Source organism: Schistocerca cancellata, chromosome 8 (assembly GCF_023864275.1).
Source record: "Schistocerca cancellata isolate TAMUIC-IGC-003103 chromosome 8, iqSchCanc2.1, whole genome shotgun sequence".
Classification (NCBI taxonomy): Eukaryota; Metazoa; Arthropoda; class Insecta; order Orthoptera; family Acrididae; genus Schistocerca; species Schistocerca cancellata.
The window spans coordinates 141,528,636-141,553,177 of record NC_064633.1 but is presented as its reverse complement, the minus strand read 5'-3'; the positions used below and the strand labels follow the sequence as shown (position 1 = coordinate 141,553,177).

Below are 24,542 nucleotides of genomic sequence, written 5' to 3'. Positions count from 1 at the left end.
ATGAATCAGTTAAGTAATAAAGTGAAGGACCTTAAATAGTCTTATAGGTACCAAACATAGATAAATACATTATTAAAAGGTTTAGTAGTTTGCATATTTGATGAGCTAGGTTTTGTGAATTATTTCCTTTACCTGGAGAAAGTGCATAAAATACAAAGAAATGATAAAACATGGACACTCAAGTCTTAAATTCACCAACTTGTCTGGTGCCTTCTTAGTAAGTCTAATCTTCTTCCAGTGATTATTAAGCTGCATGGAGTGGCTGCGCGGTCTGAGGCGCCATGTCATAAATTGCGCAGCCCCTCCCGCCAGAGATTCGAGTCCTCCCTTGGGGATGGGTGTGTGTGTTGTTCTTAGCATAAGTTAATTTAAGTAGTATGTAAGTCCAGGTACTGATGATCTCAGCAGTTTAGTCCCTTAGAAATTCACACACTTTTGAACATTTAATTATTAAGTTATACAAACCATTAATGATGAAGCAATACATCACAGGCTATTTTGATTTTTTGATTCTTTTCTTATTTATAGTTACTCAATACTTAAGATGAACAGCTTCCCAGTAATATGATGTAGATTTCACACCACAGATCAGTTAAGTTACTTATATTACCAGTGGTTTGACAGAATTTTTAGATGGTAAATACACAGAGTTGACATAGAAGTCTGCAAGTTTACATCTGGATCTAGAGCAATTAACATATATATTCATATTTCAACTGCCTGTTACTGACTAACTGACATTTTAATTAACAGGATCATCACCACACAATAACAGACTGAAATTTATATGATGAAATATTAAACACAGAAGTTTTTGAGTTCACTATTGAGCCTAAATAGAGATGCAAGCAGTACATATATTACAAATTGGCAAGAATTTACATTTTAGATATTAACATAAAAGATAGAAAAAGTAAAAACTATAGTAGGCATTAAACTAAATTTGCTCCACCAAATTTCCGAGACATCACAGTATAAAAATGAGTGGCGTCTTGAAATCCTGTCTTGATACTTTTGAATTGCAGAAATTTAAGATAATCTAATTACATTCTCTGAATCAAGAACAATCAGTCTACAAAACTGACTCAATTCTTGATTCAAGAGGTTGTTAGTTCTTAAGCTTCAGTTTTATCACACATATTTTTGCATAGTAATGAATTTATGATATCTTCAATTATGATACCTCCTGACCTAATTAGTTTTATGTGAAAACAACTGCCTCCCAATGTTCTGGGTCAGGTAAATCATATACATAATAATAATAATAATAATAATAGTGATACACTTACACATGGAATAACTTATCTGAAACCTAAAGATCAAGCGGACACAGCAAACCCAGCTAAATATCGCCCCATAACATGCTTACCAACAATATACAAAATATTAACTTCAGTCATTACACAGAAATTAATGACACATACAACACAGAACAAAATTATAAATGAAGAACAAAAAGGCTGTTGCAAAGGAGCACGAGGATGTAAAGAGCAACTGATAATAGATGCAGAGGTTACATATCAAGCTAAAACTAAAGAAAGGTAGCTACACTACGCATACATTGATTACCAAAAAGCTTTTGATAGTGTACCCCACTCATGGTTTCTACAAATATTGGAAATATACAAAGTAGATCCTAAATTGATACAGTTCCTAAACATAGTAATGAAAAACTGGAAAACCACATTTAATATCCAAACAAATTCTAATAATATCACATCACAGCCAATACAGATTAAGCGTGGAATATACCAAGGAGACTCATTAAGTCCTTTCTGGTTCTGTCTTGCTCTGAACCCACTATCCAATATGCTAAATAATACAAATTATGGATATAATATTACTGGAACATACACACACAAAATCACACATTTGCTATACATGGATGATCTAAAACTACTGGCAGCAACAAATCAACAACTCAACCAATTACTAAAGATAACAGAAGTATTCAGCAATGATATAAATATGGCTTTTGGAACAGACATATGTAAGAAAAATAGCATAGTCAAGGGAAAACACACTAAACAAGAAGATTACATATTGGATAACCACAGCGACGGCATAGAAGTGGTGGAAAAAACAGATGCCTATAAATATCTAGGGCACAGGCAAAAAATAGGAATAGATAATACAAATATTAAAGAAGAACTAAAAGAAAAATATAGACAAAGACTAACAAAAATACTGAAAACAGAATTGACAGCAAGAAACAAGACAACAGCTATAAATACTTATGCTATACCAATATTGACCTACTCATTTGGAGTAGTGAAATGGAGTAACACAGACCTAGAAGCACTCAATACGCTTATACGATCACAATGCCACAAATATAGAATACATCACATACATTCAGCAACAGAAAGATTCACATTAAGCAGAAAGGAAGGAGGAAGGGGATTTATCGACATAAAAAACCTACATTATGGACATATCTAAAAAGAAAGATGATGAGACTTACCAAACAAAAGCGCTGGCAGGTCGATAGACACACAAACAAACACAAACATACACACAAAATTCAAGCTTTCGCAACAAACAGTTGCTTCGTCAGGAAAGAGGGAAGGAGAGGGAAAGACGAAAGGATGTGGGTTTTAAGGGAGAGGGTGAGGAGTCATTCCAATCCCGGGAGCGGAAAGACTTACCTTAGGGGGGGAAAAGGACAGATGTACACTCGCACACACACACATATCCATCTGCACATACACAGACACAAGCAGACATTTGTAAAGGCAAAGAGTTTGGGCAGAGATGTCAGTCGAGGCGGAAGTACAGAGGCAAAGCAAAGATGTTGTTGAAAGACAGGTGAGGTATGAGCGGCGGCAAATTGAAATTAGAAATTAGCGGAGATTGAGGCCTGGCGGATAGCGGGAAGAGAGGATATGCTGAAGGCCAAGTTCCCATCTCCGGAGTTCTGACAGGTTGGTGTTAGTGGGAAGTATCCAGATAACCCAGACGGTGTAACACTGTGCCAAGGTGTGCTGGCCGTGCACCAAGGCATGTTTAGCCACAGGGTGATCCTCATTACCAACAAACACTGTCTGCCTGTGTCCATTCATGCGAATGGACAGTTTGTTGCTGGTCATTCCCACATAGAAGGCTTCACAGTGTAGGCAGGTCAGTTGGTAAATCACGTGAGTGCTTTCACACGTGGCTCTGCCTTTGATCGTGTACACCCTCCGGGTTACAGGACTGGAGTAGGTGGTGGTGGGAGAGTGCACGGGACAGGTTTTACACCAGGGGCGGTTACAAGGGTAGGAGCCAGAGGGTATGGAAGGTGGTTTGGGGATTTCATAGGGATGAACTAAGAGGTTACGAAGGTTAGGTGGACGGCGGAAAAACACTCTAGGTGGAGTGGGGAGGATTTCATGAAGGATGGATCTCATTTCAGGGCAGGATTTGAGGAAGTCGTATCCCTGCTGGAGAGCCACATTCAGAATCTGATACAGTCCCGGAAAGTATCCTGTCACAAGTGGGGCACTTTTGGTGTTCTTCTGTGGGAGGTTCTGGGTTTGAGGAGATGAGGAAGTGGCTCTGGTTATTTGCTTCTGTACCAGGTTGGGAGGGTAGTTACGGGATGCGAAAGCTGTTTTCAGGTTGTTGGTGTAATGGTTCAAGGATTCCGGACTGGAGCAGATTCGTTTGCCATGAAGACCTAGGCTGTAGGGAAGGGACCGTTTGATGTGGAATGGGTGGCAGCTGTCACAATGGAGGTACTGTTGCTTGTTGGTGGGTTTGATGTGGACGGACGTGTGAAGCTGGCCATTGGACAGGTGGAGGTCAACGTCAAGGAAAATGGCATGGGATTTCGAGTAGGACCAGGTGAATCTGATGGAACCAAAGGAGTTGAGGTTGGAGAGGAAATTCTGGAGTTCTTCTTCACTGTGAGTCCAGATCATGAAAATGTCATCAATAAATCTGTACCAAACTTTGGGTTGGCAGGCCTGGGTAACCAAGAAGGCTTCCTCTAAGCGACCCATGAATAGGTTGGCGCATGAGGGGGCCATCCTGGTACCCATGGCTGTTCCCTTTAATTGTTGGTATGTCTGGCCATCGAAAGTGAAGAAGTTGTGGGTCAGGATGAAGCTGGCTAAGGTAATGAGGAAAAGGTTTTAGGTAGGGTGGCAGGTGATCGGCATGAAAGGAAGTGCTCCATCGCAGCGAGGCCCTGGACATGCGGAATATTTGTGTATAAGGAAGTGGCATCAATGGTTACAAGGATGGTTTCCGGGGGTAACAGACTGGGTAGGGATTCCAGGCATTCGAGAAAGTGGTTGGTGTCTTTGATGAAGGATGGGAGACTGCATGTAATGGGTTGAAGGTGTTGATCTACGTAGGCAGAGATGCGTTCTGTGGGGGCTTGGTAACCAGCTACAATGGGACGGCCGGGATGATTGGGTTTGTGAATTTTAGGAAGAAGATAGAAGGTCCTGTAACCCGGAGGGTGTACACGATCAAAGGCAGAGCCACGTGTGAAAGCATCCACGTGATTTACCAACTGACCTGCCTACACTGTGAAGCCTTCTATGTGGGAATGACCAGCAACAAACTGTCCATTCGCATGAATGGACACAGGCAGACAGTGTTTGTTGGTAATGAGGATCACCCTGTGGCTAAACATGCCTTGGTGCACGGCCAGCACATCTTGGCACAGTGTTACACCGTCCGGGTTATCTGGATACTTCCCACTAACACCAACCTGTCAGAACTCCGGAGATGGGAACTTGCCCTTCAGCATATCCTCTCTTCCCACTATCCGCCAGGCCTCAATCTCCGCTAATTTCTAATTTCAATTTGCCGTCGCTCATACCTCATCTGTCTTTCAACAACATCTTTGCTTTGCCTCTGTACTTCCGCCTCGACTGACATCTCTGCCCAAACTCTTTGCCTTTACAAATGTCTGCTTGTGTCTGTGTATGTGTAGATGGATATGTGTGTGTGTGCGCGCGAGTGTACACCTGTCCTTTTTTCCCCCTAAGGTAAGTCTTTCCGCTACTGGGATTGGAATGACTCCTCACCCTCTCCCTTAAAACCCACATCCTTTCGTCTTTCCCTCTCCTTCCCTCTTTCCTGACGAAGCAACTGTTTGTTGCGAAAGCTTGAATTTTGTGTGTATGTTTGTGTTTGTTTGTGTGTCTATCGACCTGCCAGCACTTTTGTTTGGTAAGTCTCATCATCTTTCTTTTTAGATATATTTTTCCCACGTGGAATGTTTCCCTCTATTATATTCTACATTATGGACAGTTAGACAATTTAAGAAAATTCTTTATAGAACAAGCAGAAACTAGCAAAATACACAAAGCAATCACTCATATAAATACATCAGCTACACCACTGCAATTTCATAACCACTTCTACAACCCTTTAGATCACATAACATCAACAGATACGAAGAAAGTAAATTGGAAAAAGAAAACACTACATGGCAAGCACCCGTATCATCTAACACAGCCACACATCGATCAAGACACATCCAACACATGGCTAAGAAAAGGCAATATATACAGTGAGACGGAAGGATTCACGATTGCAATACAAGATCAAACAATAAACACCAGATATTACAGCAAGCATATTATTAAAGAGCCCAATACCACAATAGATAAATGCAGACTTTGCAAACAACAAATAGAAACAGTTGATCACATCACAAGCGGATGTACAATACTACCAAATACAGACTACACCAGAAGATATGACAATGTAGCAAAAATAATACATCAACAGCTTGCCTTACAACATAAACTTATAAAACAACATGTTCCCACATACAAGTATGCACCACAAAATGTACTGGAGAATGATGAATACAAATTATACTGGAACAGAACCATTATAACCGATAAAACACCACCATTTAACAAACCTGACATCATACTCACCAATAAAAAGAAGAAATTAACACAACTAATCCAAATATCCATACCCAATACAACAAATATACATAAGAAAACAGGAGAACAAATTGAAAAATACATACAACTGGCTGAGGAAGTCAAGGACATGTGGCATCAGGATAAAGTTGACATTATACCAATTATACTATCAACTACAGGAGTCATACCACACAATATCCACCAGTACATCAACGCAATAAAGCTACATCCAAACTTATATATGCAAGTACAGAAATCTGTAATTATTGATACATGTTCAATTACCCGAAAGTTCCTAAATGCAATGTAACATATACCGTAGAGTTAAAAGGAAGTCATGCTTGATCAAGGTCCGCTTCACCGTCCATTTTTGACCAGACATAACGTCTGAGAATAGAAAGAAATGATAATAATAATAATTTGTGGGGCTTAATGTCTTGGTCCAATTCTTTCAATTGGATACCACTTTGATGACTTGCGTGTTCCTAACCTACTCCAGTTATCCAACCAGGGAAAAGCGGACCTACAGTTTAACAAGTAATGTTAATCATGTTCCGTTTCTGGTGACTCCCACATCGTTGAGAGGTGTAAGACAGATTAAAATACAGACTGAACAGGATATGGTCCCATGACCTTTCTGTTTCCAAGCATGCACTTGACCACTAGACAGCCAGACAGCAAAATATAATGAATGGATGAATGTAAAAAGAACATTAATCACTGCATTTAGGCAGATCAAGAGTGGTATGTGTTAACTTTACTTTGCTTAACAGTTCTATGATGCATTTATTAATTACTGACACGTTGCCACATGTCATTTTCTCTTGGGAATTTCAATAACTGGTAGTGTACATTTGTCAGATTATTGCTAAAATAATTTATATTAAGTCACATGTGCACAAAACATTTGAATTATGGTATCACATTTTCCAAGATTTAGCCATATAATATCTTCATTTTGAAGAAAACAACTGTTTTTAGCTCCAGATTACAAACTACATCAAACGAGAATCAGTTTGCTGACCTTTCATCACTAACATACTTATCATTATGTTCATAATTTTTATTTTACAATCACTTAAATTCCACAGACTCCAAATTCATTATTAATGTGAGCACTCTGCATTAATTGCCAGACTTTTCACCTGGGAGTCAATTATCCATAAATAATAAATACATTTATCAACTGCCATTTATCAGTGTTTTTGTAATCTTTCACATTACTTCTTTGTTACATTTGTTTGTTTTTTTCTAGGAAAGCATACAGTATGATATAGGGATGAGCTTAACTATACGTTATATATCAGTAATAGCTTATAATGTTCCAGTTCCAACTAACCAATAGTTCTAGATGTCTCGCTAGATGGACTACTACTGAAATTAAAAATGCATGCCCCAAATAAGAAACTGACAATTCTTGTGGGAGATATGTTAACTGTTACTTCAAGGACAGTGCTAGACAAAAACAGAGTACGCGATTTACCACAAAAAATGAGCTTCCCCAAGGATCAGTCCTAGCACTCTTGCTCTTCAACCTGTACACCAGTGACATTCCAAACACTGCTAGCAAAATGTCTTGCTATGCAGATGACATAGCCGTAGGCATGCAAAACAGCACACTGGAGGAAGGAAAAACTATATTGTCTAGATACTTGGATACCCATTAGCTCAATCTATGCTACAGTGTGGCATCACAGTACTCATACAAGGAAACTAGACATTCATCTGAATGAATCTATGAAAATTATTATGCTTGCACTAAAACCCACACCAATCCCTTGAATGCACACTGCCAGAAACATTCCATCATCTGAATTGCGATGCCTGAAAGCAACCAATTGAGACTGGAGGAAGCTGCATCACCTCAACTACTGCCAAGACCTTCCAATTCTTACAGTCTTAAATGACCCTCATCCAGATCACTTGATATCACGCATAATGGAAGACACAACAAGAAGTTTGACAGCAAAAAGAGTGGTGTAAGGCAACTTGAATGTTGCAACAATAAAACATCAAGTGTTCAAAAAACATCTGCCAGCCTACCAGTATTTGACCTGAAGATAAGTGAGTAGATGAGACTGAACAAGATAAAGAGCCTGGTGCAATGCTATAATGCACAAGTGGGGACTCCCAAACTCTACAGCCTGCAATTGTGGGGTCCAAGAACAAATCATTCAGCATATTGTCAAACACTGTCCTCTGAGAAAGTATCAGGAGCATTCAGTGACTGCTCCCTCTGTTATCAACTATCATCATTCACTTAATGCTGAACTCTGATTAAATGTATCTATTTTAATTTAGCCCTAATCTTATAGCTAAATGTTCTCTTGTTACTAGTATTAATTATTAATTTTCAGAATTTAAACATATTAGTTTTGTGTCTAAATTCTTAACTGTATGACTACAAATGATATGTATTTCTTCATATAAAATAAATAAATAGTTACAGAAATCTATTAATTATTTACTAGGTCTGCTAGAGGCTGTGAATTACACTGAAACCAGCAAAATAGTTTGAACTACTGTAGAAATGTTTTCTAAGTATTTTATATGGTTCATTCTCAATTTTCATTTATTTAAGCTTCAGAACAGAGTATTTATATACCTTATGACAGAGCTAGAATGTCTGTTTATTATCACTACAGTTTTTAATCCCTCAGTTTTTTTTTTTTTCTTTTGGGACATTCAATCATATAACAAGCAGAGTTCCACTTTGTTGGGATATACTAAATGAGCATTTTGGACTTAATCCTAGGCTTTTCTGAGCTATTTTTCCACACACTACTTGTAGTAAGCACCTGATGTTTTTATGTTTTCTGTCAACAGTTCCACTTTTTCAGTGCATCACCTGAGTTCGTTTACTACTGCATTTTTCATGTTTGCCACATCATCAGTGATTACAGCCAAAATCTTATCTCACTGGAGTTGAAAATCCTATGGTATTAAATGCATTGCCACAGCTACATAGCTTTCAAGCAGTTTCTTTCAGTTGTAATAAGGAGTTCTTGTGCAGCATCTATGCAATTTTTGTGTTCTGCTGCTGGAAGCATACTTTCACAAAATTGCCTTTCTTTTTGGCAAACAATGTACTGGATTCAAACCTTTGACAATAGCAATAAAACCTTTGTCTTCAACAACTGAGAAAGACTGAAAATATTCAATGGATAACTTGAAAGGAGATTAGCTAGTTTCTTTCTCGGTGTTGTGCACCTAACACCCCCCCCCCCCCCCCCCTCCAAAATGAAGTCACTAGGAGTGTTTGCCAGACTTTCATATTACCTTTATAATTTGAATTTTTGAGGAATATGCCATTGGTTCATGTGTTATAATCAACAATGTGTGTAGATTAACTTTATGGCTGTTGATTATCTCTTCCATTGACATCATCAATATTGTCGTAAACAGCACTTCATTTAGTTGATGATGAAACCAGCACACTTTGCCACTGAAATGACAACCTTATTGTTGGATGTTTCATTCTGTAATTTTCTCAGGTTACTCACAGTTGTTTTGAAACAATGTTTGACTACAAATACCACACTGTGCTATTATTTTACTGGCAGGTCTCAGAGAAAAATTTCCTCATAAATAACCAGGTTTTTATATTTTTTTCATTGTTGACAACTGCATGCAACACCACATAACCAACCTGACATCATACTCACCAATAAAAAGAAGAAATTAACACAACTAATCGAAATATCCATACCCAATACAACAAATATACAGAAGAAAACAGGAGAAAAAATTGAAAAATACATCCAACTGGCTGAGGAAGTCAAGGACATGTGGCATCAGGATAAAGTTGACATTATACCAATTATACTATCAACTACAGGAGTCATACCAGTACATCAACACAATACAGCTACATCCAAAAGTATATATACAACTACAGAAATCTGTAATTATTGATACATGTTCAATTACCTGAAAGTTCCTAAATGCAATGTAACATACACCGTACAGTTAAAAGGAAGTCACGCTTGATCAAGGTCCTCGTCATGTTCCATTTTTAACCAGACCTAAGGTCTCAGAAAGGAAAGAAGATAATAATAATAGTAATAATAATATGAAATCCTTCACCAATTTGTGAAGTTGATAAATATGTATACACTTATAGTGCAATCATGATTCTATTAGTTATGATAACGAGATGATGGTTGGCTGTACGTTGTTAAATGGTGGAATTAAAATGTTACATTTCAGAGGCAAATGATCAGATGAACTTCACTTTTGCACAGGAAACTGTCCTGTAGAAAATGTGATGACAATATAAAAGTGCGAAGGCAGAGTTGGGCAAATGGGTAAAAAAACAGCAGCCTATATTCTCTCTAAAATTTGCTATGAGTTCATTACCAACAGATCAGTTGTAGAATGCACAAATTAACCAATCTCTCATGACTTGTTCCTTTTCACATCTGACAAGCAATGCAGCCCAACTGCAGTGAAGATCTTACTAAGGCTATAAAGGAAGAAATATGTCAACAATAAAAGTTCTATCAATTATCTCTTCTCCCCCCATAAGCATGACATCTCTACTGCTCACTCAGTCTACTCAATTTGTGAAAAAAATGTGAAAGAACCAAATATGGTAATTGAAGTAACATCACCATGAAAGATCTACATCTACATCAATACTCCGCAAGCCACCTGACGGTGTGTGGCGGAGGGTACCTTGAGTACCTCTATCGGTTCTCCCTTCTATTCCAGCCTCGTATTGTTCGTGGAAAGAAGGATTGTCGGTATGCCTCTATGTGGGCTCCAATCTCTCTGATTTTATCCTCATGGTCTCTTCGCGAGATATACATAGGAGGGAGCAATATACTGCTTGACTCCTCGGTGAAGGTATGTTCTTGAAACTTCACCAAAAGCCCGTACCGAGCTACTGAGCATCTCTCCTGCAGAGTCTTCTACTGGAGTTTATCTGTCATCTCTGTAGATGCTCTAGTAACTTCAAACCATTTCTTCCTTTTCTCAGGTTTTCTCAGCTAGGCACCTGCATGCACGCCATTAATTTATACCCTTCCCCTGACACATACACCATTTCTCTGCTATTGCTCTTGAAATTACTAGGCATACACATATCATTTCAAGTTTTGTCAGCCCCAACTTAAATTATGTTCAAATAGGCTTCCTGTAGCTGTTTCAGGGACAAATCTGGAATCATTCTTGAAAGACATATACCTGATTGCTGTAAGGAAAAATTTCTTTCTCCCATGTTAAATTCCCACAATACTCAAAGCAGCTCTTCCTCCACAGTGTTACATAGTTTCCTAATTTTTTATGAGTTCTTTCTGAAAATAGTTACTTTAAAATTACTTTTTTCTATTGCCTTAAGTCTTTAGTATTGTTTCCATTTTTCCTCCTTCAGTAATCTACTTTTGATCTTCTTTGCTTCTAAAACAGATTGAGTGTACTGATTTTTTATCAACCTTCTGAAATATTCATATACTGTGCCTCAATGCATTCACTTCCATCTTCAATATTGTCATCAGGTCTAGTACAGTATATATATTTCACTTTATCAATGAGATTCCACTCCATTCTTGCTTTATTATTTATTTATTTAGTCCCTGTATTTTTAGCACACAGGTGTAACACCCTGAAGCCTTCCCAATTATTCAAAATTTACTTGTCATCAATAACATTACTTTCCCCAAAATGGAGAAACTATTCAAAAAAACACACCCTCATTTTTAAAAAATTAAAGCTGCAGGGTGAACAACTTAACTACTTACCTTGTAATTTGGTCCCTGCTAATTGTAAAATATTTGAAAGTGAAAAAAATGGTGACACACACAAGGATAAGCAATTATACTGAGAGACGTGTGTCAAATTTTAAAGAATAATACGTCAAGAACATACCAAAATATTCTACAAGCTGTTTGACATCATCTACAAGTAAATCCATTGAATAACTGCTTACAGACTCAGGTTTTTCTGAGTCCCCATATCCCCGCATATCGTATGCAACAACCCTGTAATAGAATATATAGTAAATTTTTTAAGCTGAGCTTTAATAGCTTGTTTGTTCAATTACTTCTGTATATAGATCTAATTCATATACCAATGTTTTTAAGTTCATACCAGTAATCCTTTGAAAATTCCTTTATTTGATGCCGCCAAGAATACCAAAATTCAGGGAAACCATGGATGAAGAGCATAAGAGGTTTCGAATGATCGCCTTTCTCAACATAATGCAGTTGGATTCCCTGAAAATGTTACTACATGTTACTACTTGAGAAATTTCCCCAGCACTGAGAGCCAAGAAGCATTGCAATAAAAACATTAAAAAAAGAAACATATTTTAAGTTATTTTTAATTGGTGTACAATGACAAATTTGAGCTGCACAAAGCTAAAATCAGTATACATGCTTTTGTTGTTTGTGTTTTCACTACTGCATAAATCATGTTTCATGTGCATGAGAAGACAACAATTTTGGCACTAATTGTCATTATGTGAAACAGTAATACTGATGATTCCACATTTCGAAATGTACCTGTTTCACTGTTATATCACTGCAGTAGATCTGTAACTGCAGCTGGGATGTTCTATTTTCACAAAGAGAGGGAAAAGAATGGTGAGTCTGTCAATATGAAGAAGTATTTATGAAGTCATGTAGAAAGTTATTTTTGTTAGAAGTTATGAATTGCAGTGAGAAACTTGAGCATGTTGGTGAAATTTGCACAATCTGTAACATTTTGAATAAATTACGAAGACCACTGACGGCAATGCAGAATCAGTTAAAAAAAAACAAGAAAGTTGATTATGAAGTAGATGGCAGAAGTCTTGCAGATATTAGACACAGAAGCAGCAATTTTTGAACACAATGATTCTGACAGGCAGAGAAGCATGAAGATGAAGAGATATGCTTGACATGCTCTAAAATGCTGCAAAAACTTGCACAGAAATTAAACAAAAACTAATAGCTTATTTAAAGTTTCTACAGACAAGAACATCAGAGCTGGTAAACATACAAAATAAAAAGGGATGTTACAAGACAAATAGTACACAATGCACACCAAGAGTCATGGGTCTCATTCTTAAGCATCTTAGAACACAATACACACGGTAGGCAGCAATGTGCGTACAAAGTCATGAAAACCCTCAACAAGGGAGAAAAAGTGACTGCCCCACTGAACATTATGCCCCATAAACAACAGATAAGTCATTTTACAGGCTTGTGGTATATACAGAAGGCCAAAGATGATGCTTGAGGAAACATGTACAATGAAACAGTAGATCCAGTTCCTATGGAGAATCTATAAGTACAAGAAGTTTTGAAAGGCATGCTGAACAGAAAATCTACTGGGATAGATGGAATAAATGCAGAACTAATTAAATATGGAGGGTTACCACTAGATAAAAGACTTTTACAATTAATAAATGAATATTGGATGATCTGCAAGATCCCAGACCCTTGGTATACAGCATGATATTCTCTATTCCAAAAAGGGAAATGTCATGATTGTAAAAATTATTGTGGCATGCATCTTATAAATACTGGATGCAAACTATACTCAAAGATAATCAATAACTGCATGAAGAATATCATAGAAGCTGTTATTTCTGAAGAGCAAAACGGATTTAGATCAGGTCATTCATGCACAGACAATGTGGTTGGAATTAAAAACATTATAGAAAAACACAGAGAATTTAATATAGAAACCCATAAGCCCTTTATTGACCTTGAGAAGGCTTTTGGCCATGTAAGCCATGTTAGCCTGTAGAAGATTACGTCTGAATGATAGCCTGTAGAAGATTATGTGTGAATGTGGATATTCTTATTATGTAACAGAGGTAGTGCAAAGTCTTTAAAAAACTACATGCATTGTTATAAAGACATGTAGCAATCGATTAGAAGAATACACTGACGTCATTCTTTGTAAATTGAAATGTGAGGTATGTAAAGAAATTAAGGTAACAAATTAGGAATACCTGAAGTATTTTTTGTTTGTTTGATGGTGACATCATTATTATTCAAAGGAATGAATATGACCTCCAAAGATTGGTATATTAGCTGCATGAAATTTGCAAATTTCTAGTAACAAAACAAAAATAATGGCAATCTGAGGAAAATTTCTAGTCAGATCAAAAACTGTTTTCTATGATTCACTTTTAGAACAATAGTCTCAAATCTGTTAGTTAGGCTGTGCTATAAGTACTGATAAATAAAATACAAATTCCAAGCCGTCTGTGGTACCATTAGCAGAACATTGGCTGTAAAGAACAAAAACAGACTATCACGAAATTCTATAAAGTAATGGTGGTTCCTGTGTTATCCTATGGAGGCAAAATCTGGGTAAAAAGAAACACAAGGAAATAAAATTCAAACAACAGGCGTCAGGTTCCCAAAAAGAAAAAGGACTGTGCACAAGAAGAGAGATGATTAGAAATGAAGACATTAGAAAATAATTAAATATTTCATAATAAGATAAAATTCCAAAATATCATGAAGATTGGAGATAACACCTCATGAGAATGCTAGGTCACACAATTCCGCAGAAGATGCTGAACTTACAAGCTGAATGGGAAAACAGATATTGGAAGACCTCGAAAAAGAGGAAGACGGTGGCGTAATTTCCTCCCTCTATGTGACAATAATCCTTAGTCATGAATAGTGGATGTAATTTTTATTCTACATGTTTTAATTAGAGTTAAAAGGCAAACCTCGCAAGGAAGTAAATAAATTGTGACAGTAGTGGTAGCATGCCCAGCTGCTTGAACAGATGCCAACAGTGAGATGTAACAGATATAATACGGTGTTAATGAACTGCCTAATACTGACATATTGTGAAATGTGTGATACCTGAGCGTGCAAGATCTGAAACATTGCTTTTTCTTAAATAACTAAGTAATGTAGTAGTCAGGATTAATGAATGCTAGATAGCTGATCAATGTGGATATAAAAGGGTACATAACTTTAATTTGAAAACACAATTTTTTGTATTGTATGTGAACAATGATGATACTTTGATGATGTATGGTTCATTGTTCCGTGTCATAATATTCTCTATGCTTTATGCAAAATGTGATGTTTAGCAAAGCTGAGACATACTCAGATAAAATTTATTAATTAAATTATGTATAAATGAAGGCAACTGCTAGAGCTAAATACCAGTAGCAAAATGTGTAAAAGAATACCAGAGTGTGATAAATAAGGGAAAAAGACTTCTGACAAGAATAAAAATTTTTCATGAATGGTTGTAATATTATTGATTATAGATAAATTGATATGCAAAGTGAAAAACTTTGTAAAATAATTATGATGTACTGAAGTTAATTACGAGTGATTTTGCAATAAAGAAATGTACAGTGTTGACTGTAATAAAGCTATAAATGTACACATGGCAGAGGTGGTGAAGGAATGTTTTTGTGGACACTCATTTTATGAGTAAACTACACTTTTTGTCTTACATATTTATTGAATAAAGGAAAATTACCAGTTACGTTAATTTTATGTATTGTAAAACCTGGACTAGTTCATCCTGCATAAAAGATGTGTATCTAGATCGAATTGTAACTTTGCAATTTAACAACTACCACTTTCACTAACATGTAGTGCTGGGATATTGATAACAGTTAAATATAGACAAGGCATAGGAGTACGACCAACAGAGATTTTGACCATGGAAGACAACAAAAGGGGTTATTATGGAGGCTGAGATGTGGGACAGATCCAGGGTTGGTTCGAGAACATTTTTCCACACAAATGACTTATCATTTGGCATGCCCCCTACCCCCTTTTACCTCATACAGTCTCACTCCTATCAGTTTTGGCTACTAATTGTGATACACACTATACACAAATTTTGTACTATAGTGCCCCTCTCAGCTTGGCACACCAAGTGGCAGCTTGTGTTGCTTGGGCTTTAAAGCAGCCCTGGGAGTGGCAGGAGCTATAGGATTCCCATCAATGTTCTATTCTAGTCCCTGTCCTCCACTTGTCACTACATCCCTTTTCCTGCTTGGCTTCCACCATCATACACATTTTCAACCACCCCAGTGCACCAGCAAAGCCCTTTATGTTTTCTTGCTGCCCCCCCCCCCCCCCAAAGTGCAGCCTCCTGTGCTGCACCTAGCAGCTCAACCCACTGCCCTATCCTCAGCATGCCCCTGAATACTCCTATAGGCAGCACTACAGCATATTCCCCCGCAGCTACCCTGCTATCTCTTCCCATATGCCCCCACACCTGTTCTGTGCCAAAGTACCTATCCCAGCACAGATCATATATATATAAAATAGAAAGAAACATTCCACATGGGAAAAATATATTAAAAACAAAGATTCCATGACTTACCAAATGGGAAAGTGCTGGTAGATAGGCACAATAAAAAAAAAAAAAAAAACACACACACACACACACACACACACACACACACAGAATTTCAAGCTTTCGCAACCCACGGTTGCTTTGTCAGGAAAGACGGAAGGAGAGAGAAAGATGAAAGGATGTGGGTTTTAAGGGAGAGGGTAAGGAGTCATTCCAATCCCGGGAGCAGAAAGACTTACCTTAGGGGGAAAAAGGACAGGTATACACTCGCGCGCGCACGCGCACACAACACACACACGTGTGTGTGTGTGTGTGTGTGTGTGTGTGTGTGCGCGCGCGCGCGTATGTTTACACATGGATGTGTGTGGGTGCACACGCGAGTGCACGCATGTCTGCTCTCTGATGCCATTGAGAAGCAATCCCTGGGATAATGGGATAGGTAGTGGGGGTACAGAAGTGGTGTGGGTGGAGAAGGGGAGAGACAGCATGGTAGGGGTGGGGGAAGATGCTGTAGTGTTGCCTGTGGAAGTGTGCAGGGTCATGGCGGGCAAGATGATGGGTGTTCTTGGGTGGGGTGGGGAGGGGGGATGAGGCTCCGGTGGGATTAGGAAAAGGGGATATAGCATATAGTTCTTAACTGTGGTTCACTATTGCATTTGCCTCTAGCTCTGTGCATTTTTTTTAATATGTTTATTCTTGTGTTTCCTGCAAGTGTGTTTGAATTCATTTTTCACTTTTTTCATAAGCGGTTCTTGTTGTTCTGGATCTGTGACTGTACGTTGGATATTAAGTTGTCTTTCAATCAAAGCCAAATTTTCATTAGACATACAGTATTGTCACTTCACCATGGTGTTCGTCTTTGGGATATTGCTTAATGCATCTGAGATCCATTTTCCTATCCTCAACCAAGCTATGTCGCAATTTCCCTCTAGGTAAGGTGTTCCAGTGCTTCAAAGTACTTCTTGGAAGATAATTTGTTCAAAGGCTGTCAGCCTTTTTCACTTTATTTTTCCCATCGGTTTACTCAGCTTAATTTTAATGTAGGCCCACAGTAGACAGTAATCATATTCACATTTGGGACTCTGTTTTATTTCGACATTGCAGAAAGAGGTTCTATATCTCTTATAAACAATGATGCAGACAATGTGGTTCTTGCAATGTCTCTCCGGGGAAACCCATGTACAGAGATGTTGTTTGTGATGTTTGAACATGGTATTCATAATGGGAAAGTTGTTGTCAGGTGCATACAGTAGCAACTGTTTACGTCGCCCATTGCATATTACATGGCCATATTGTTCCACAGTCTCTAACAAGTCGTCGTTCTTCGAAGTGGTTCCAACTGTCACACTGAAATCTCCCAATAGAAGTCTTCAATTTCTTTGTCATCTGCATCAATGGTGGGTAGATATATTTGGATATGATGTAATTTATATTAATTTATATTGTTTCATCTTTAGTGTGAATGTCAATATTGTCTCCCTGATAGATCTATATACCTCAACATATTGGGCCGTATGCTTGTTGATACATAACACATCTTCATGCCTCAACATATTGGCCGTACACTTGTTGACAAGAAACGTGACACCATTCCCACCTGTAACATCTACCCTGGCAATGAATATTACATGGTTGTTGTTGTTGTTGTTGTTGTTGTGGTCTTCAGCCCTGAGACTGGTTTGATGCAGCTCTCCATGCTTCTCTATCCTGTGCAAGCTTCGTCTCCCAGTACCTACTGCAACCTACATCCTTCTGAATCTGCTTAGTGTATTCATCTCTTGGTCTCCCTCTATGATTTTTACCCTCCACACTGCCCTCCAATACTAAATTGGTGATCCCTTGAGGCCTCAACACATGTCCTACCAACCAATCCCTTCTTCCAGTCAAGTTGTGCCACAAACTCCTCTTCTCCCCAATCCTATTCAATACTTCCTCATTAGTTATGTGATCTACCCATCTAATCTTCAGCATTCTTCTGTAGCACCACATTTCAAAAGCTACTATTCTCTTCTTGTCCAAACTATTTATCGTCCATGTTTCACTTCTGTACATGGCTACACTCCATACAAATACTTTCAGAAATGACTTCCTGACACTTAAACCTATGCTCGATGTTAACAAATTTCTCTTCTTCAGAAATGCTTTCCTTGCCATTGCCAGTCTACATTTGATATCCTCTCAACTTCGACCATCATCAGTTATTTTGCTCCCCAAATAGCAAAACTCCTTTACTACTTTAAGTGTCTCATTTCCTAATCTAATTCCCTCAGCATCACCCGACTTAATTGGACTACATTCCATTATCCTCGTTTTGCTTTTGTTGATGTTCATCTTACACCCTCCTTTCAAGACACTGTCCATTCCGTTCAACTGCTCTTCCAAGTCCTTTGCTGTCTCTGATAGAATTACAATGTCATCGGCGAACCTAATAGTTTTTATTTCTTCTCCATGGATTTTAATACCTACTCCAAATTTTTCTTTTGTTTCCTTCACTGCTTGCTCAATATACAGATTGAATAACATCGGGGAGAGACTACAACCCTGTCTCACTCCTTTCCCAACCACTGCTTCCCTTTCATGCCCCTAGACTCTCATAACTGCCATCTGGTTTCTGTACAAATTGTAAATAGCCTTTCGCTCCCTGTATTTTACCCCTGCCACCTTCAGAATTTGAAAGCGTGTATTCCAGTCAACATTGTCAAAAGCTTTCTCTAAGTCTACAAATGCTAGAAACGTAGGTTTGCCTTTCCTTAATCTAGCTTCTAAGATAAGTCGTAGGGTCAGTATTGCCTCATGTGTCCCAACATTTCTACGGAGTCCAAACTGATCTTCCCCGAGGTCGGCTTCTACTAGTTTTTCCATTCGTCTGTAAAGAATCCGCATTAGTATTTTGCAGCTGTGACTTATTAAACTGATAGTTCAGTAATTTTCACATTTGTCAAGACCTGCTTTCTTTGGGATTGGAATTATTATATTCTTCATGAAGTCTGAGGGTATTTCGCCTGTTTCATATATCTTGCTCACCAGATGGTAGAGATTCATCAGGACTGGCTCTCCTAAGGCTGTCAGTAGTTCTAATGGAATGTTGTCTGCTCCCGGGGCCTTGTTTCGACTCAGGTCTTTCAGTGCTCTGTCAAACTCTTTGTGCAGTATTATATCTCCCATTTCATCTTCATCTACATCCTCTTCCATTTCCATGATATTGTCCTCAAGTACATCGCCCTTGTATAGACCCTCTATATACTCCTTCCACCTTTCTGCTTTCCCTTCTTTGCTTAGAACTGGGTTTCCATCTGAGCTTTTGATATTCATACAAATGGTTCTCTTTTCTCTGAAGGTCTCTTTAATTTTCCTGTAGGCTTTATCTATCTTACCCCTAGTGAGATAAGCCTCTACATCCTTACATTTGTTCTCTAGCCATGCCTGCTTAGCCATTTTGCGCTTCCTGTCGATCTCATTTTTGAGACATTGGTATTCCTTTTTGCCTACTTCACTTACTGCATTTTAATATTTTCTCCTTTCATCAATTAAATTCAGTATTTCTTCTGTCACCAAATGATTTCTACTAGCCCTCGTCTTTTTACCTACTTCATCCGCTGCTGCCTTCACTACTTCATCCCTCAAAGCTACCCATTCTTCTTCTACTGTGTTTCTTTCCCCCATTCCTGTCAATTGCTCCCTTATGCTCTGCCTGAAACTCTGTAAACCTCTGGTTTAGTCAGTTTATCCAGGTCCCATCTCCTTAAATTCCCACCTTTTTGCAGTTTCTTCAGTTTTAATCTACAGGTCATAACCAATATATTGTGGTCAGAATCCACATCTGCCCCTGGAAATGTCTTCCAATTTAAAACCTGGTTCCTAAATCTCTGTCTTACCATTATATAATCTATCTGATACCTTTTAGTATCTCCAGGGTTCTTCCATGTATACAACCTTCTTTCATGATTCTCGAACCAAGTGTTAGCTATGATTAAGTTGTGCTCTGTGCAAAATTCTACCAGGCGGCTTCCTCTTTCATTTCTTACCCCCAATCCATATTCACCTACTACATTTCCTTCTCTCCCTTTTCCTACACTCGAATTCCAGTCACCCATGACTATTAAATTTTGGTCTCCCTTCACAATCTGAATAATTTCTTTTATTTCATCATACATTTCTTCAATTTCTTCATCAACTGCAGAGCTAGTTGGCATATAAGCTTGTACTACTGTAGCAGGTGTGGGCTTCGTATCTATCTTGGCCACAATAATGCATTCACTATGCTGTTTGTAGTAGCTTACCCGCATTCCTATTTTCCTATTCATTATTAAACCTACTCTTACATTACCCCTATTTGACTGTGTTTATAACCCTGTAATCACCTGACCAGAAGTCTTGTTCCTCCTGCCACTGAACTTCACTAATTCCCACTATATCTAACTTTAACCTATCCATTTCCCTTTTTGAATTTTCTAACCTACCTGCCCGATTAAGGGATCTGACATTCCACACTCTGATCCGTAGAACGCCAGTTTTCTTTCTCCTGATAACGACATCCTCTTGAGTAGTCCCCGCCCGGAGATCCGAATGGGGGACTATTTTACCTCCGGAATATTTTACCCAAGAGGACGCCATCATCATTTAACCATACAGTAAAGCTGCATGCCCTCGGGGAAAAAATTATGGCCGTAGTTTCCCCTTGCTTTCAGCCGTTTGCCGTACCAGCACAGCAAAGCCATTTTGGTTAGTGTTACAAGACCAGATCAGTCAATCATCCAGACTGTTGCCCTTGCAACTACTGAAAAGGCTGCTGCCCCTCTTCAGGAACCACACGTTTGTCTGGCCTCTCAACAGATACCCATCCATTGTGGTTGCACCTACGGTACAGCTATCTGTATTGCTGAGGCACGCAAGCCTCCCCATCAACGGCAAGGTCCATGGTTCATGGGATCTTTATGTAGTTGGTCTGGCTTTGGCTGATCGGCAGCAGATTAACCATGCAAAGCCTGATCGTTCACCTTTGCACACCTGGCTGCACATTTCACATCATTTGGCCCAGGCCCAAATAAAGCTATGAAACATAGCTTGCCAACACTTCCAACTTTGAACTTTATGTTGGGATGAGATCACTAGGGAGTTTCTTCAGAAACTGATTAAGAGCAACTACACCGTGTGGCCAGACCACTAGAGTGTCATTCGCATATCTTCCAAAATGGGTTAGTTTCAAAGCTGACGTCCTCAGAAACCTGTCATCAAATCTCTCATAATAAATTGTAAACTGCTGCTGTTGTTTGTGTCTACAGTCCAAAGACTGGTTTGATGCTGCTCTCCACACTACTCTAACCTGTGCAAGCCCCTTCATCTCTGTGCAACTGCTGCGACCTACGTCCATCCGCTTCTCATTTTACAATTCCACCCATCTCCCATACTTTTCTTTTAGTCATGCTGTGCCACAGGGTTCTTCCATCCCCAATTCCACACAGTATTTCCTCGTTAGTTACACATTCCACACATCTTATTTTCAATATTTTTCAGTGGCACCACATTTCAAAAGCTTATATTCTCTTCTTGTCTGAACTGCTTATCGTCCATGTTTTACTACTGCATAACGTCATGTGTCACACTCTAGACAAGAACCTTCAGAAAAGATTTCCAAACATCCCTGATATTTGACGTAAACAGATCTCTCTTCTTCAGGAAAGCTTTTTTGGCCATTGTCAGTCTACATTTTGTATCCTCTCTATTTCGGCTATCATCACTTATTTTACTGCTTAAATAGCAAAACTCATCTGCTCCTTTTGGTCACCTGATTTAATTCGATTACAGTTCCCTTGTTTCGCTTTTTTTTTTCACCTTATATCCTCCTTTCAAGACACTGTCCATTCCGTTCAGCTGCTCTTCCAAGTCTTTGCTATCTCTGACAGAATTACAATGTCCTCGGCAAATCTTAAAGTTTTCATATCCTCTCACTGATCTGTAATTCCTTCTCCAAATTTTTGTTTGGATTCCCTTATTGCTTTCTTAGTGTACAGGTTGAATACACTGTGGATAGGCTACAACCCTATCTCACTATCTTCTTGAATGTGGGCGATAAATGACAAATCATAGCCACTCCATCAGTTTGTACATAAACTGGTCTTTGAATAAAATATGCGTTGAAACCAGTACTTGACAGGGGAGCTTCTTCGTTTAAGGGGCAACTCTTCACTGATTGAGTTCAAGGACTCGTCAGATGGAATCAACGTAAGGACCCAAGGACTCGTCAGATGGAATCAACGTAAGGACCCATGAATTCCACAGAATTAGAAACACACTCTGCCAAGGAAAATTGGATGATTTACTCAAGAGAAACAGCTTCATAAATTGAGCAAGCCAGTAATATGTTGGATGTCCTCGTGAGGGATATCGTGCCAAATTCCACCCAACTGGCGCGTTACTTAGTCAAAATCCCGACATAATACAAGGACCCTACTCATAATACTCCAAATGCTCTCAATTGGAGAGAGATCCGATGATCTCGCTGGCAAAGGTGGTGTCTGACAAGCACGAAAACAAGGAGGTGAAACTCTCGCCATGTACGAGCGGGCATAATCTTCCTGAAATGTAAGACAATATGGTCTGCCATGAAAGGCAACAAAATGGGACGTAGCGTATCGTCGAAGTACAGCTGTGCTGTGAGGGTGCTATGAATGGAAACCAAAGCGGTCCTGCTATGAAAAGAAATGGGGCCCTAGACCATCACTCCTGGTTGTCGGACCACATGGCCGGCGACAATCAGCTTTGTATCCCACCGCCGTTCGGCGCCTGTCCAGACACGTCCTTGACCTGGGAAGTCACTGGCTAGTGTTCAGTTGTCTTCAGTGACGAGTCCCGCGTCAAACTGTGCCCAATGACCAGGGAAGACCTGTGTTGAAATGCCCTGGACAGTGGTGGGATACCAGCCTGACTGTCGCGCACCAAATGGCCTGAAAACCAGGAGTGATGGTCTGAGGTACCATTTCATTTCATAGTAGAATCCCTTTGGTTGTCATCCGCAGCAACCTTACAGCACAGCGTTACGCCGACGATATTCTACGCCCTGTCTTATTGCTCTTCATGGCAAGCTATCCTGCTTATCTTCATGCTTGCCAAACCACACTATGGCCAGCAAGGTCGCCGTATCTCTCCCCAACTGAGAACGTTTAAAGCGTTATGGGGTAATTAGACAATTACACAAGACATAGGATGTAGACTACTTCACTAACTGATAATAGTGTCAAGGGTGAGATTGTTTAAAATGGAATGACTGATGATGCAGTACACACGATTGCTCTAGCAACGAACTGATCCATGTCCTGTTCTGCTCATTTGCTCTTCTGTCTCTGCTCAAGGTTAAACCTGCCTGCCTGCCTCTCCTGTGCTCTGACTTTGCCTGTCTCCTACATCTGACAGCCTCAGCTACTTATAGCGAAGTATCAGAAATAGGCGACACCTGCACAGGGAGGAAAGGAGTGCCACAGCACTTAATACCTGCGGCCACCACCGGAACCATAACCACCACCTCCACCACCTCGAGATCCTCTATCAGAGTATGGAGCACACCGGCTTCCACCATAACCACTAGAACCACGGACTGCACCCCCTCCATAGCTTTGCTTCCTCCTATCATCTCGGAATTTTGACAATCTATGTGCCAATTGGGCAGAATTTGGCACGATATCACTCAGGAGGACATCCAACAACCCTATCAATCAATTCCAAGCCGAATAACTGCTTCCAAAACTCTTTCTCTTGAATAAATCATCCATTTTTTCTGAAGTTGTAATAATTTGTTTGTCTGTACATGCATATTACTTCAGAGACAAGGGTATCGTCATGATCGCCCCGGGGAAGTGTGATAGGGCCGCTATTACTCTCTATATACAGGGTGGTCCATTGACAGTGACCGGGCCAAATATCTCACGAAATAAGCATCAAACAAAAAGCTACAAAGAACGAAACTCGTCTAGCTTGAAGGGGGAAACCAGATGGCGCTATGGTAGGCCGGGTAGATGGCGCTGCCATAGGTCAAACGGATATCAACAGCGTTTTCTGAAATAGGTACCCACATTTGTATTACATATTAGTGTAGTACGTAAAGAAATACGAATGTTTTAGTTGTACCGCTTTTTTCGCTTTGTGATAGTTGGCGCTGTAATAGTACCAAACACATGGTTCACAACTTTAGACAAACCGTTGGTAACAGGTAGGTTTTTTAAATTAAAATACAGAACGTAGGAACGTTCTAACATTTTATTTCGGTTGTTCCAATGTGATACATGTACCTTTGTGAACTTATCATTTCTGAGAACGCAATCTGTTACAGCGTGATTACCTGTAAATACCACATTAATGCAATAAATGGTCAAAATGATGTCTGTCAACCTC

General features: G+C 39.1%; 1 protein-coding gene across 1 annotated transcript in view; it reads right to left on the bottom strand.

Annotated features, from left to right (window-relative positions):
• The window catches only part of LOC126094586 (epoxide hydrolase 4-like), a 128,573-nt gene that overhangs the window by 53,387 nt on the left and 50,644 nt on the right, over positions 1–24,542 (bottom strand). Inside the window, exons 2-3 of the mRNA XM_049909051.1 lie at positions 11,970–12,094; positions 11,748–11,860 (exon numbers count right to left, since the gene is read on the bottom strand). Of these exons, the coding sequence (XP_049765008.1) occupies positions 11,748–11,860; positions 11,970–12,094 (238 nt within the window). The remainder of the gene's footprint in view (positions 1–11,747; positions 11,861–11,969; positions 12,095–24,542) is intronic.